Source organism: Camelus bactrianus, chromosome 4 (assembly GCF_048773025.1).
Source record: "Camelus bactrianus isolate YW-2024 breed Bactrian camel chromosome 4, ASM4877302v1, whole genome shotgun sequence".
Classification (NCBI taxonomy): Eukaryota; Metazoa; Chordata; class Mammalia; order Artiodactyla; family Camelidae; genus Camelus; species Camelus bactrianus.
The window spans coordinates 78078151-78094488 of NC_133542.1; the positions used below are offsets into that span (position 1 = coordinate 78078151).

Below are 16338 nucleotides of genomic sequence, written 5' to 3' on the forward strand. Positions count from 1 at the left end.
GCAGGCAAGGCCTCTGGAAGCCTGTGCAGTGAGGCCAGAGCCTGGACCACGGGCCACTCCTGACACCAGAGGGCTCGCGGACGTGCAGCTCTCAGCCCTGTGGAGGGAGGGGTTCTCCATGGAGCCAGCAGAGAGGAGGGCACTGGTGACCACCAGAGGTGATGCCTTCCGCCCCAGCCCTGACAGCTGGGCTCCTGGGAGCAAATGGTCATTGAGCTGAGGGGCAGCTGCCCAGCTGGGGGACTGACCACCTCAGGGAGAGTCCCAGCACGACTCGCACAGCCTCCTGAGAGGGCCAGCTGCCCGGGCCCTCACTCCCTGGGCTCTTGTCCACTTTGCTCCTGATGACTGCCTCCTGTAGGGTTCCCTCTCCAACACCCCTGTCTCCCGGCCAGTGGCTTCCCTTGTTGGGGTGGAGATGGAGAAGCCCCTGCTCGAGCAGCTCTGCTCTCTGCGCGCTGCAGGGGCTCCCCACCTCCTACCTCTTCCTCAGTCCTGCTCCATTTGGTCGCTGCCCTCTTCTCTCCCCATTTTGGCCTTCCTGGCAGGCAGGCCAACCCCCCACCCCCACCCCGCCCTGGTAGCCGGTCTGCCACATCATGCTGGTGCCGATCATTCCCACTGCCCTGCACCTTTGGTCCCCGCTGGCACTCTCAGCCTGCGGGCACCCCAACCCCAACCCCGAGGCGGGCAGTGCTGATTCTGTTACCCTGGGTATCCGCATAGACTGCCAGGGTGTCCAGGGCTCCTGCCGCCCTCCCCCGTCCCCTCCTCCTGTGCCCTCTGCCATCCCTCCATCGCTGTGTCCATCTGTGGCTTCCCCTGCGAGGCAGAGAGCTGGGGAGGGGGTGCGGCGTGGGGGGGCTCCGCTCATGCCGGTCTCCCCACAGCAGGCAGCAGAACTCGGCCAAGGCGCGCTCCGTGTGGGAGCAGCGGGCCAGCCAGCTGCGGCTGCAGAACCTGCGGGCCAGCTGCGAGGCGCTGTACAGCGAGATGGACCCTGAGGAGCGGCTGCGCTTCGCCACCTCCCGCCACCTGCGGCCCGACATGAAGACGCACCTGGACCGGCCGCTCGTGGTGGAGCCGGGCCGGGATGGCCCGCGGGGGCCCGCGGGGGGCAAGGCCCGGCCCGAGGGCGCGGAGGCCGCCGAGGGCGCGGACCCGCCGCGCAGGCACCACCGGCATCGCGACAAGGACAAGGCCCCGGCCTCCGCCCCGGCGGGGGAGCAGGACCGGGCGGACGCTCCGAAGGCGGAGGGCGGGGAGCCCGGGGCCCGGGAGGAGCGGGCACGGCCGCACCGCAGCCGCAGCAAGGAGGCCGCGGGCCCCCGGGAGGCCCGGAGCGAGCGCGGCCGCGGCCCGGGTCCCGACGGCGGCCGGCGCCACCACCGGCGAGGGTCCCCGGACGAGGCGGCCGAGCGGGAGCCCCGGCGCCACCGCGCGCACCGGCACGCGACCGAGCCGGGCAAGGAGGGCGCGGCGCCCGGGGCCAAAGGCGAGCGGCGGGCTCGGCACCGCGGCGGCCCCCGGGCGGGACCCCGGGAGGCGGAGAGCGGGGAGGAGCCGGCGCGGCGGCACCGTGCGCGGCACAAGGCACCGCCCACACACGAGGATGCGGAGAAGGAGGCCGCGGAGAAGGAGGGCGAGGTGGAGGACGGCGACAAGGAGAAGGAGCTCCGGAACCACCAGCCCAAGTGAGTCCCGGCAGGCGGACACCCGCGAGTGGTGGAGGGAGTCGGCCGGCCAGCGCGCGGTTGGAGGGGCTGCGTCCGCAGGTTATGGGCGCAGACCTGGCCGGGTTGGCCCTGTTTAGGCCATCCCTGTCCTCTGCCTCAGTCCCTTTCTGGGGTGCTGACAGGCCTGCCTTGTAAGGGTGACACGGGAAAAGCTTACCATGCAGTGGTGCGGGTTGTGTTCAGTGAACCGCAGCCCTCATCTTAGGGGACCCAGGAGGAAGAAGGCTAAGGGGAAATTGTCGGGACTGGTTGGAACACGTTAACTTGGAAAGAACAGCGACCCACGGAGAAGAGGAAAACGGGGACACTGAAGGAAAGAGTCAGGAGGGCCTGAGGGAAGCCCAAGGAGCACGGGGCTAGATGGTGAAAGGGGAGGGGACAGGCTACGTGGGACACCACAGAAAGGGCCCCCTCAGGCCAGCCCAGCTCTGTCCCTGGATGGGCCTGGATCTGACTCTGACTCTGTGAGAGCCCTGCGGTCACAGGTGCTGCGAGGCTGATGGCCGGAGTCTCACCAACACCCAGACCTCCTACAGCCAGGGGCCGCTGCTCAGGATCAGCCTCCCCGCTGTCTCTGCATGCAGGCTCTGTGCTGGGCCGTTGGCCTAGGGGGGCCAGGTGGGGGCCTTGGAGATGAGCTCTTTCAAGCTCTTCATTCTGCAGACAGTTCTGTTCTTCACACATATTGTGATGTCAGCCATGCCTGGCCTTGTGAGTCAGTCCCTTTTAGGTACCATTCAGACCTAAAAACACAGAAGTGTATAAGGTGATGAAAACTCTACAGAGGAGGTGGCCAGGGATTTATTTGATCTGGATAGAGGTTTAAGAAGCTGGGTTTTACAGATTGAATAGAACTTTGGGGTTGCATCAGAGTCTGATGTGCATTCTTGGTTGCAGGGAGCCTCACTGTGACTTGGAGGCGAGTGGGGTCATGGGTGTGGGTCCTGTGCATGCACTGCCCAGCACCTGTCTAGAGAAGGTGGAAGAACAGCCAGAGGATGCAGACAATCAGCGAAATGTCACTCGGATGGGCAGTCAACCCTCGGATCTGAGCACCACTGTGCATGTCCCAGTAACGCTGACCGGCCCCCCCGGGGAGACCACGGTTGTTCCCAGTGAGTATCTCCCCAAATCAGTGGCGCAGGACCCACCGTGTGCAGGCCCAGTTTGCTTTCCCTTTTCCCTCCTGCTGTGTGGAGACACAGCATGCCACTGTGAATTGTTCCCCAGTTGGAAAGCCCTTTGCTGTCACCGTCAGTGCCTTGATGGCCCTTTGCTTTCCAGTGCCCCAGAGGATACATGGCATTTAAGCTCTGTTCTCCTCTCTTCCAGAAATGTTTGCAAGTTAGCAGGTAAGTGCCAGGCATGGCGTTAGGGTGCTGAGGACACAGCAGGAGGGGGCAGGACTGCGCTGCCTTTGTGGGGCTTGTAGTCTTATCAGAGAGACAGTCCACAAAATGGTCATGACTCTTCATAGTTGCACAAACACTGCTGAGGATTATGGCCACAGGCTTGGCTGGGGTCTCAGGGTGGTGGTCGTCCCACCTGCATGCTCTGTGGTCCCTGCTCTAAGGCTCCTCCCAGGCCTTTGCCCGAGTTTCCCGTTTTCTCCCGTCCCTCCTTCACACTGTTCACGAGGTCCTGGTTGAGCCGCCACTCCATTACTGACCGTGGGCAGGCACTGAGGGTACAGGGTGAACAAGGTGCCGTTCCTGTCTTCAGGTCACTCTGTCCAGGAGGGAGAGACCTGCAGGGGACTGTGCGCAGGTGTGTGGGTGTTTTGTGAGTACTGAGGATAGAGAGAACATTCCCGGGGGAAGGGAAAGCCCACAGAAGCAGAAGTGACTTGGAATTCCAGGTACAGACCTGGCACTGCCCAGGCCTGCCTGTGTGTGCAGACGTGTCTACATGCAGACGCACGCACACGCCCACTGTCTCGCTCAGGTGCTCCCACCTGGGGCCTGTGGACCAGTGTATGAGGCCAGGTGCGACCGTGGGAGGCTGCTGGCTCTGGCTGCTTAGCCTCCCCTTCCTCTCTGCTTTCCTAGGAGAGAGCTTTCCCCGGTCCGTTCTGTTGTTTCACCTGCACAGGTCCTAGTGCGTCTGTCTTCCCAGACTCCCAGAAATCAGCCCCCGGGTCTGATTCTTTTCAGATTAGCTTGAGGACAAGCCCAGGGTCCCTACCTGGCTTCTGTCTACAGGGGTCCAGGTGTAGCCCCTCCCCCCAACCCCTGGCCACCACTGACCTTTTTCCTGTCTCTGTAGTCTGCCTTTTCCAGAATGTCATGGTTGGAATCATGTAGCCTGTAGCCTCTTCAGGTTGGTTTCTTTCACTTACCAATGTGCATTTAAGGTTCCTCCATGTCTTCACATAGCTGGATAGCTCATTTCTTTTTAGTGGTGAGTAATATTCCATTGTCTGAATGTACCAAGTTTACTTGCCATTCACCTCTTAAGGATACCTTGGTTGCTTCCAAATTTTGGCAGTTATGAATAAAGCTGTTGTAGGTACTCATATTCAAGTTGTTGTGTTCACATAAGTTTTCAGCTCATTTGGGTAAAAACTTAAGAGCACGACTTTTCGGGTTATGTGGTAAAACTATGTTTAGCTTTGTAAGAAGCTGGTCTAACAAATTGGCTGTGTCATTTTACATTCCTATAGCAACGAATGAGAATTCTTACTACCTCACATCCTCTCCAACAGTTGGTGTTGCAGTGCTTTGGATTTTCACCATTCTAATAAGTGTGAGATGATATCGCACTGTTTTAATTTGTAATTGTTTGATGACATATGATGTTCAGCTTCCTTTAATGCCGACTTTTCAACTGTGTATCTTCTTTGATGAGGTGCCTGCATATACCTTGTGCCTAGTTTTTAATTTTATTTTTTTTTTGAAAAAAACTTTAGAGACAATTTTCTAAAGAGCAGTTTAAGGCTCAAAACAAAATTGAGGGGAAGGTACAGAGATTCCCATACGCCCCGTGCTCCTACACATGCATAGCCTTCCGCATTATCAGGACCACTCACCAGAACGGTGCTTTTTTTTTTTTAAACCAACGTGGAACCTACATTGACACGTTACAATCACCCAAAGTCCGTAAGTCACATTAGGGTTCACTCTTGGTGTTGTATATTCTGTGGGTTTGGACAAATGGATAATGACATGTGTCCATTGTTATAATATGATACAGAGTATTTCCACTGCCCTAACAGTTCTCTGTGCCACGCCTGTTCACCCCTTCCCACCTCCCACCGACATCTAGCAGCCGCTGATCTTTTCATTGTCTTAACTATTTTGTTTTTCCCAGAATGTCATAGAACTGGAATCATGCAGTCTGTAGCCTTTTCAGATTGGCTTCTTTCACTTACAGATACACATTTAAGGTTCCTCCATGTCCTTTCATGGCTTGATAGCTCATTTCTTTTTAGTGCTGAGTAGTATTCCATTGTCTGGGTAAACCACAGTTCATTTATCCATTCAGCTCCCAGAGAGCATCTTGGTTGCCTCCAAATTTTGGCAATTATGAATAAAGCTGCTATAAAAACTTGTGTGCAGGTTTTTATGTGGACAAAAATTTTCAACTCCTTTGGGTAGATACCAAAGAGAGTGATGGTTGGATCATATGGCAAGAGTATGTTGTTTTAGAAGAAACCACCAAACTGGTTGTGCCATTGTGCATCCCACTAGCAGTGAGTGAGAATTACTATTGCTCCACATCCTCGCCAGCATTTGGTGGTGTCAGTGTTCCAGATTTTGGCCGTTCTACAAGTGTGTAGTGGTATCAGATTGTTTTAGTTTGCGTTTCCCTGATGACATTTGATGTGAAACATCTTCATATGCTCTTTTACCCTCAATATACCTTCTTTGGCGAAGTGTCTGTTTAGGTCTTTGGCCCATTTTTTAATCAGGTTGTTGTTTTTGTTGTTGAGTTTTCTGGTGTCTTTGTGTATTTTGACTTTTATCAGTCATGTCTTTTCCAGTTAGTTGTTTGTCTTCTCGTTCTCTTGCTGTCTTTCGTGGAGCAGAGGTTGTTAATTTGAGTGAAGTCCAGCTTATCCATTACTTCTTTCACGGGTCATATTTTTGGTGTTGTGTTTAAGAAGGATCACCACAGCAGTGTTTTGCATTTCACGTTTAGACCTGTGGGCCATTCTGGGCTAATTTCTGTGAAGGGTGTAAAGCCTCTCTAGGTTCTTTTTTTTTTTTTTTGCACATGGATATCCTATTGTTCCAGCACCATTTGTTGAAGACACTGTCTTTTTTTCCCAGTGTATTACTTTTGTTCCTGTGTCAATGGTCAGGTGACTGTTATTTATGTGGGTCGATTTCTGGGCTCTCTGTTCTGTTCTGGTGATCTGTTTGTTCATTCTTTCACTGAACTGCACTCTTTTGATTATTATAGCTGTGTAGTAAGCCTTGAAGTTGGGGAGTGCCAATCCTTTACCTTTGGTCTTCTTCGATATTGAAATGTTGGCTATTGTGAGTCTTTTGCCTCTCCGTATAAACTTTAGAATCATTTTGCTGATATAAAATAACTTTCTGGGATTTTGATTGAGGTTGCACTGACTCTATAGATCAAGTTGGGAAGAACTGACAACTTGACAATATTGAGTCTTCCCCATCCATGAACATGGGATATCTCTTTATTTATTTAGTTCTTTTATTTCATTCTTCAGAGTTTCGTAGTTTTCTTTATAGAGACCTTGTATGTATTTTGTTAGATTTTACACTGAAGTATTTCATTGGGGGGATGCTAATGTAAATGGTGTTGTCTTTTCGATTTCAAATTTCACTTGTTCATTGTTGGAATAGGTAAACAATGGACTTTTGTATGTTAACCTTATATCCTACAACCTTGCTAAAGTAAGTTATTAGTTCTAGGAATTTCTTTGTTGATACTTTCAAATTCTCTACATAGATGATCAAGTCATCTACAGAGAAAGACAGGTTTTTGTCTTCCTTCCCAATCTGCATGCCTTTCATTTCCTTTTCTTGCCTTATTGCATTAGCAAGGGCTTTCAGTATGGTGTTAGAAAGGAGTGGTGAGAGGGGACATCTTTTCCTTGTACCTGATCTTAGTGGGAAAGATTCAAGTTTGTATGATGTAGGTAGCTTTAGGTTTTTTTTGTGTATTCTTTATCAGGTGGAGGAAATTCCTTCCTTCTATTCCTAGTTTGCTAAAAGTTTCTGAGTTTGATTTTGTCAAATGCTTTTTCTGTATCTGTTGATATGATTGTGTGATTTTTATTTTTAAGTTTGTTGATGTGATGGATTACATTTATTGATTTTTGAATGTTGGACCATCCTCACCTACCTGGGATTAATTCCACTTGGTTATGGAATGTAATTCTTTTTATACTTTTTTGGATTTGCTTTGCTAATATTTTACTGAGAGTTTTTACATCTATGTTCATGAGAGATATTGGTGTATTGGTTTTCTTGTGATGTCTTTTCTGGTTTTGGTATTAGGGTAATGCTGGCCTATTTCTCATATACAGCATACAGTCTCAGTCATGCATGTGTATACATATATCCATCTTCATTTTCTTTTTCATTAAAAGTTACTACAAGATATTGACTTTAATTCCCTGTGCCATACAAAAGAAACTTGTTTTTTTTAAAACGTATTTTTATATATGGTGGTTAACGTTTGCATAATTTATTATCCTTTTAATGTCCATGGGATCAGTAGTGGTGTCTCCTCTTTCATTTCTGGTATTAGTAATTTTTGTTTTCCCTTTTTTAACTTAGCCTAGCTAAAGGTTTATCAATTTTACTGATCTTTTCAAGGAACCAGCTTTTGGTTTTGTTGATCTCTTGGTTTGCTGTTTTCAGTTTCATTGATTTTTGCTCTAGTTCTTATTAATTCTTTTCTTCTGCTCACTTTGGATTTAACGTGCTCTTCTTTTTCTAGTTTCCTGAAGTGGAAGTCTAGATGATCAATTTTAGATCTTTCTTCTTTTCTCATTTATGCATTCAATGCTATAAATTTCCTTCTAAGTATTGCTTTTGGGTTTTCATTTTCATTCAGTTAAAAATAGTTTTAAATTTCTCTTGAAATTTCTTCTCTGACCCATATGTTATTTGGAAGTGTGCTGTTAAATCTTTGCATATTTGGGGATTTATCTTTCTGTTATTGATTTCTAGTTTGTTACATTGTGGTCTCTGAAAACAGACATTTTGCCCACTTTTTAATTGGGTTGTTTGTTTTCTAATTGTTGAATTTTAGGGTTCTTTGTATATTTTTGTTGTAAGACTTTCATCAGAAATGTGATTTGCAAATATTTTCTCCCAGTTTGTGACTTGTCTCTTCACTCTCTTAGTGCCTGGTGCTTTTGGTTGTTACTGGTGGGAGGGTTAATTTGCTGGTCCCTGATATTACTTCCCTGGTATAAGTTCTATTTCTTCTGCTAGGAGCATAAATCTAGGCTGTTGACTTTTATATGTCAATTTTGTATCTGACTACTTTTCTGAATCCTCAAATTGTTTATTAGTTTTAGTATTGATTCTCTGTGTTTTTCCTCAAGTTTTGTAAATACAGAGTTTTGTAAATATAGTTCTAACTATTCCTTCCCCAGTCTTAGGCCTTTCTTTGTTATTTTTTTTTGCCTGATTACCACAGGCTAATGTACTGTCAGATGACAGTGGAGTTAGTGGGTACCCTTACATTGTTTCTGCCTACACTAAGTACAGTTCTGGTTTGGGGCTTCAGAGGGGTGTGTGTGTGTGTGTGTGTGTTTGTGTGTAATCGTGTTGTTGTATTCGCTAATTTCTATTTCAGTATTTTTTGTGTGGAATAGACTTTAAATTTTGCTGAAGGTCTTTTCAGCATCCATTGAGATCACACATTATTCCTCTTAAACTTGGGGATTTATAGTAGTAAGTTTTCAGATCTTGAACTGTTCTTGCAATCTTAGAATAAACCCCACTAGATTATCATATTTATTCTTTTAATGGGATGTTGGATTCTGTTTGATAATACTGTGGGGGATTTTTGGATTGATACTTCAGAGTGAGATGTGTTCTGTAGCTTTCTCATATTATGTTCAAGTATCATAAGGTTTAGGTATTAACGCTCTGTAGTTATCTTTTGTTTAACTTCACTAACCCATTTTTGAAAATCAAATGTTGTAGTGGGAGTCTCATTTCCCGTTATTTTAAGTGGGAAAAATTGTAATATACTATAAATATTATAATGTATTATAATTGTACTAAAAAATCCCCAACCAATTTCTTAAAATATAACTAAAGCACAGTTAATCACTGAAAAGTAAAAACTATCACATTAGACATAAAACACTTAACACATCGTTTCCTGATCACCACAGTTAAAATAGCTATTCACAAGCAGTTTCTTCAGACACCGCCTTCACTGAAACTTGTTGTACTTTTCAAAAACATCCACACATGATTCTCAAAGCCAACCAATTGAATTTGGAATCTTGCCTGAGAGTTTTTCCCCATGTTTGAAAAGACCGTGGTACTGAATTTTGGGGATGTATACATTTTTCCTTCCTAAACATCAGCCCCCCAAAACCCCAACAACATGAATGAGAGATATATATATTCTACTGAAGTGTGGGTCTCATGAAACTAAGAGCGATCTGTTGGGGACTTTTACCCAGGGGGATGTTCTGTAGGGTGTACCTATTGTTGACTCACAAAAAGAATTAGAAAGTTTTCTTCTTTTCCTTCTCGGGGATAGTTTAAAAGTAGCATTAGGATTTTTTGGTCTTTAAAGATTTGGTACAGTTCCTTTGTGAAATCATCTGGGTTTGCTTTTTGTTTGTTTGTTAGGATAGTTCTTTGATAATTTCTGTTTCGTTATGACGTTGGTCTGTTTAAATTTTCTTACCTCCTAAGATCAGTTTGGTAAATTATAATTTCCTTAGAAACAATCCATTTGATCTAGTTTTTCCAATGTATGAAAGAAGTGTCCTAAGTTTTTTAAAAAAAACTTCCTCTGGTTCAGTGTTTTTTCCCTCTTCTCATTTTTTATCCTTTGTATTTTGTGTTTTCTCCCCTCCTTATTTTCTTAATAAGATCAGTTAGTGGTTTATAAATTTTGTGGGTTTTTATTAAAAAAACCAGCATTTAAATTTATGTATACCATAGTTTTGTTTTTTAAATCATTGCTTTCCAATTTTATTTTCATTATTCCTGGCCTTCTGCCTTTTTTTTTGTTTTACTTTGTCATTCCTTTTCTAGCTTCTTGAGTTGGAGATTTGCTTTATTTTATTCTTTAATTTGTATTGTATGATTATTTAAGGATATGAATTTTCCTCTGATCACTAATTAAATTGTATCCTTTAGATGCTGACATTGGGTGTCCTAATTTTCATCATATTTTAAAGAAATTGTGTAATTTTGGTCTGAATATCCTCTTGGTGTTTATAGATTCCTTGGGATTTTCCATGTAAAGAATCAAGTACTCTGTAAATGAACAGTTTTATTTTCTGCTTCCTGATGTGTGTGCCTCTCATCTCCTTGCCTCCCTCATTGCGCTGGCTGCACCCTCAGTGCCGTGCTGGAGAGCGGTGGTGAGAACTGGCACCCTTCTCTTGTTCCGTCCTGTGGGAGGAGGATGCCTTCCTCCATCTGCGTCTGTTGATGTGATCACGTGCTTTGTCTTCTGTAATGTGGTCGTTTACACTGATTGGTTTTCAGATATTAACCTGCCTTGCATCCGAGGGACAGACTCTACTGGTCATTCTGTATAATTATTCTATATGTTGCTGAATTCAGTTTAATAATATTTCTCTAGGGAGTTTTGCTTCTGTATTCATGAGGGATATTGGTCTACAGTTTTCTTCTTTGTGCTCTTTGTCTGGTTTTGGTATCAGAATAATACTGAATTCATAAAATGAATTGAACAGTAGTCCTTATTCTGTCTTTTGGAAGAGATTATATAGAATTGGTGTTAATTCTTTATATGTTAGGTAGAATTTTCCAATGAAACATTTCTTTATTGGAATTTAAAAACTTTCCTTAGTACAGGTATGTTATCTAGTCACAGTAGGTGAGCTGCCTTAGTCGGCACTTTTGGGGGAGCCAGCCCATTTCGTTTAGGCTGTCAGACTTATGTGGGTGTAGGTGCTTGTGGAAGTCCCGTGTTTCTTCTGATGTCCTCATGGTCCGTAGTGACAGCCCTGACCTCATTCTTGATACTGGTCATTTGTATCATCTTTCTTTTTTCCTTTAAACTTTTCAAAGAATCAGATTCTTGTTTCATTGATTTTCTCTATTGTTTTCCTCTTTCCAGCTGCATTTGGTTTCTGCTCTTTACTATTTTCTTTTTTCTCTGCTTTGGGTTTATTTTGCTCTTTTTCAGTTTCCTGAGATGGGAGCTTAGGTTGATTTGAGTTTTTTCCTCTTTTCGCATGTGAACATTAGGTGGTATAAATTTTCTTTTTAGTACTATTTTAACTATGTCTCACAGATTTTGATATATTTTAATTTTCATTCAGTTTCATTTAAAAAAATTTCCCATGAGACTTCCTCTTTGACTCCTAGATTATTTAGAAATATGCTATTTAGTTACCAAGTGTGTGGAGATTTTCCTGTTATCTTTCTGTTTAGCTTCTAGTTCGATTATTTTGTGCTCAGTGAACACATCCGGTATGATTTCAGTTGCTTAAAATTTATTAAGGTTTGTTTTATGGCCCAGGATCTGGCACATCTTGGTATGTGTTGTGTTTGTGCTTGAAAAGAATACGTGCCCTGCTGCTGCTGGGTGGAATACGTGCCCTGCTGCTGGGTGGAGTCAGATCCCGTTGGATCCCACTGGGCTGTGTGCGTGCTGATTTTCTGTCTAGGTCTGTCACCTTTTGAGAAGGAGGTGTTCAAGTATACAACTGTAAATGGGGATTTACCTATTTTGCCTCTCAGTTTTATTAGTTTTTGCTTTACGTATTTTGAAGTTCTGTTCTTGAGTATCTACACATTTAGAATTGCTGTCTTCTTGAAAGATTGACCCTTTTATCATTGTGTAATGTGTTTCTCTGCACTTGATAATTTTCTTTTCTCTGATGTCTACTTTATCTGATATAAATATATCCACCCTGTTTTTTTAAATTAATATTTGCATAGTACATGCTTTTACTTTCAAACTAACTATATAGTTATATTTTTAAGCTAGTTTCCTATAGACAGCATATAATTGGGTCATGTTTTTCATCCACTTTGTCAGTTCTTTTTTTTTTTTTTTTTTGGCATATTTAGACCATTTACAATTAATATATGTATTCTGGCTTAACTCTGCTGTTTTACTTTTTGTTTTGTTTGTTCTTTCTGTTTTTCATTTCTCTGGTTTCTTTTTCATGCCTTCCTGTGGGTTATATATATATATATATACACACACACATACATACATACATACATACATATGTATAAGAATTCCACTTTATCTGTAGTATTTTTGAGTGTATCTCTTTAAATTGGTTTTTTTAGTGGTTGCTCCAGATATTACATTATATATGACTTGTCCTGGTCTACTGGGGTTGTCATTTTACCAGTTTGAGAAAGTATAGAAACCTTACCTCTCTTTTTCCTCCTAAGTATAGTTGTGTTAAACATTTCCTCTACATACATTTAGAAGCACATTAATGTGTGTTAAATTTTTGCTTCGATTATCAAACAGAACCCAGAAGCCTCGAGAGGAGAAGGAAAGTGTATTGTATTTACCCATATTTTTACTTTTTCTGTTGTTCTTTCTTCCTTCATTCCTGATATTCCAATAGTTCTTCTTTCATAATTTACTTTCTGTTTGGAGGACCTTCCTTAGTCATTCTTTTAGGGTAGGTGACAAATTCTCTTAGTTTTCCTTCATCTGAGAATGTCTTGATTTTCCTTTCATTCCTGAAGGATATTTTCACTGGGTATAGAATTCTAGGTTGACAGTTCTTTTTTTTTCAGCACTTGAAAAAAACGTGTGCCTCATCCTTCTGACCTCCATGGTTTCTGATGAGAAATCCACTGTCATTCGAATTGTTTTCTTCCTATAGGTAAGATGTTTCTCTCTCCCTGCTTTCAAGATTTTTTTTCTTTGTCTTTATATTTCAGAAATTTGATTATGATGTATTTTGTCATGGGTTTCTTTAGGTTTATCCTGTTTGGGGTTCACTCAGCTTCTTGAATTTGTAGGTTTATGTCTTTTGCCAATTTTGGAAATTTTCCATTCATTATGTCTTTGAATATGTCTTCAGCTCTGCCCTCTTTCTCTTTTCTTTCCAGGACTCTGTTGACATGAATGGTAGATCTTTCATTTTAGTCCCAAAGGTCGCTGAGGCTCTGTTCACTTTTTTCGGTCTATTTTCTCTCTGTTGTTCAGATTGAGTAATTTCTATTGTTCTGTCTTCTCGTTCACTAATTCTCTCCTCTGTGCTCTCCATTCTGCTGTTGAACCCATCTGTTGAGTTATTTTTCAGTTCCATAATTTACATTTGGTTCCTTACATACATTTTCTCTTTCTTTGTGTGTTTTTAACTGTCTGTTGAAGCGTTTCTATGGTGGATGCTAGACAATTCCAGCATCTGTGTTATTTTGCTGTCTATTGATTGTCTTTTCTCATTTAAATTGAGATTTTCCTGGTTCTTGGTATAACAAGTGATTTTTGATTGAAATGTAGACATTCTGGTATTATGTTTTGGGGCTGAGTCTTATTTAAATCTTCTGTTGTAGCTGGGCTGCTGTGACACCACTCCAGCAGGGCTAGGGTTGGGAGCTGCTTCATTGCTCGCAAGTGGGGTAGAGTACCAGGTTCTCCACTTGGCCTCCATAGACACTCAGCTGGGCTGGGAGGCTGGCTCCCCACTGCGCCTCCACTGATGCCATCTTGTCTGGGAGAGGTGGGAGGCCTTGTTACCACTCCCTGTATGACCTCCATCGACACAGTACAGGTTGCCCTCATTACCTCTGGGTGGTGGTAAAAGTCCTGACTTTCCTCTAGGATTCACTCTAGCAAATGAAAAGAAGGAGATGCCTCATTGCCTCTGGTAAGAATCGAAGTCCAGGCTACCCATGTAATCTTTTCTGACGTTTCATGGGTTGGGAGTCTTGTACCACAGGGTGGGTATGAAAGTCCCTGCACCCACTTGGCTCTCTCTGATATCACCTCAGCAGGGGCTTTGGGATACCTTCTTATAGGCTGATGAGGGTGGAAATCTAGGCTCTCCCCTTGTTCTCTGCTCCTATCAATGGAGGTAGAGCTGCAGTTTTTCCTGTGATGTCAGTGGAATGGTTATTGTCTATGAGTTTCCTACCTGGATGGGCTGTGCACCTTTCCTGGTCCTATCACTAGAGAGAGCTGGCTTTTAAAAATCTGTGCCTGTTGGCATTTCAGGGTTGCTGGCTTCTCCAGTACCAAGGATATATGAGGCATAAAGGAAAACCCAGAAAAGAAAACCTATTGTGTCATTCTGCAGGCCCCAAGATCCCTAGCAAATCTGCCTTATTTCCACCTCTCAGAATCTTCTGTTTGCCCTATATATGGTGTCCAGGGTTTTTAGTTGTGCTTGGTAAGGTGAATGGAAGAACGTACTTCTGTTACATCTTTCCAGAGGCTTAAGTCCTGAGTTGATTTTTACATATGGGGGTTGAGGTTCTTACTATCCCCCGCCCGCCAATTCGTGCCCATCTGCTCCATTACTATTTGTTGAAAAGGATATTCTTTTCCAATGAATTACTTTGACACTTTTGTCAAAAATCGATTAATAGGTGTTATTTCCTTTCAGGAAAAATTTCTGCGATTACAGTTTCAAATGTTAGTTCTGTTACATTGTTTTATTTTTGTTTTTCAGGCATTCCAGCTCTACAGATGTTAAATCTGCTTTGCCTGTCTTCTATATGAATTTTTCTCTTAACTTTTTGAAAACTCATTCCTTCGTGTTTTCTCTCTTGGCTCATTTCACTGCTGCATTCTTGTTCCCTTTTTATAATTTCAGCCATACCTGTTTTCCCTTGGACTTACCTGTTATCTCCTTGTGATTTCTGAGACAATTTTGTTTTTCTCTTTAACTTCATTTCTCAGTTTTGTCTTTTTTTTTTTTTTTTTTTTCTATTTCTCTCCTGAGTTTGGTCAGCTCTCGTTTCACATCTTCTAGTTGTCCATACATTTTTATTTGGAGCTTTTGAATATGATTTTCGGTGTTTTTTCGTATCGAAAATTGCTTGTTTAAGTATATTTAATTTATGTTGGAAAGTTATGTTATTGTTTTCCTCTGCTTTGCAGATTTTTTTTTTTTGGAGTGTTTTTATTAGCTGAAAAAATTTCATCCTTACTTTCATATTTTCTTTTGTAGAAACTTTGTATGGATGTTGGGTTCATTTTTCTGATAATGGGGAAGTATGTCACTGTTTCTTGGACCAAAAATTACATTTGATTTTATGGAGAGTAGGAGAGGGGATTGGCAGCTTATTTGATTTCTAGTTCAGGAACCTCCTCTTCTATTATTACAATGAAATCCAGCTTCTTTTTTCAGTGGTGCCTTGTGGGGAGTGTTTATCTTATTCTATGATAGAATCCTGTCTCTGGAGGACCCTGGACGTCAGACAGTTGTTTCTTCTTTCCCTCCGCCCCTGAGCCACGAAAGCACACCTCTCCCATTGTCTTCTCAAGGTTGCCACCTCCAGTCCTGCGTACTTTCCAAGCCCTTCCTTTCTAGTCCCAGAAGCGGTGCTCTGACCCACCAGGTGGCAGACCTGTTCTCACTGTTTCCCTGCTGAGAGTGGGCCCTCTTGTCTGTGGATGTTGTCCGTGCTCCATCATCAGGAAGACCCGCCTCACTCTCCCTCCTCCACACTGTCTCTGTCTGATGCTGCAGGTCTCAGAGGTTTGTTTTCCCACTTACATGCAAATTCACGTTTGTGGTTTTCTTATTTCCTGTATGTTGTCAGCATGGACTTGGGGCGGGGGGGGGATTGTATTTCCTCTCCTTGTCGACCATGTGGTTCATGGAAGATATAGGGAGAAATTTGAGTGTAGATGACTGGCGTTTTGTATGGGAGCCTGCCTGTTACCTTTTTAGTTTCTGCTGGATTTGTTGTTATGGCCACATGTATATTCTAACTTCCTTCCTTCCTCCCTTCCCTTGATAAACCCTTGTCCACTAAAGATCTGTCAGTTTAAACGGGCTACCAAAGTCCCAACTTTGGGTTTCTTGAGAGTTTCTGTTGCATCTTTGTTTTCTGTTCCATTAATTTGTGTTCTTATTTATTATTTCCTTTTTTCTGCTTCCTTTATGTTTATTGTAATATCTTTCCTCATTTATTAGTTGGATATTCAGCTCTGACACTTAAGTCTTTCTACTTTGCTAGTGTGTTTATGGCTTTAATGTTCACTCTAAGAATCATTTTAGTTTTATGTTACAAGTTATGAAACATCATATTTATTTCTTCTAAAACTTTTTCCAAATTTTACTATGATTTCTTGTTTGATCCGTAAGTGTAAACGTACTTACTTGTAAGTATGATTTTGAATTTCCAAATGACAGAGATTTCTTTGTGTGTTAACAGTTTTTTTCTGTTAATTTCATTATTCCGTCTTGTGTTTTATCACTCCTCTTATTTCAGATCATCCGTTTGGCTTTTTTTTCCCTTCTGCT

The 16338-nt window shown here is 43.3% G+C and overlaps 1 protein-coding gene across 9 annotated transcripts in view; it reads left to right on the top strand.

Moving 5' to 3' along the window:
- CACNA1B (calcium voltage-gated channel subunit alpha1 B) overlaps positions 1-16338 on the top strand; it is a 173343-nt gene that overhangs the window by 87948 nt on the left and 69057 nt on the right. For all 9 annotated transcript variants that reach the window (XR_012506676.1, XR_012506679.1, XR_012506677.1 and 6 more), the window contains exons 19-20: positions 891-1694; positions 2634-2851. Coding sequence is in view for 5 of the 9 variants with exons in the window: in XM_074362846.1 (XP_074218947.1) it covers positions 891-1694; positions 2634-2851 (1022 nt within the window). In the remaining 4 variants the exon portion in view is untranslated. The remainder of the gene's footprint in view (positions 1-890; positions 1695-2633; positions 2852-16338) is intronic.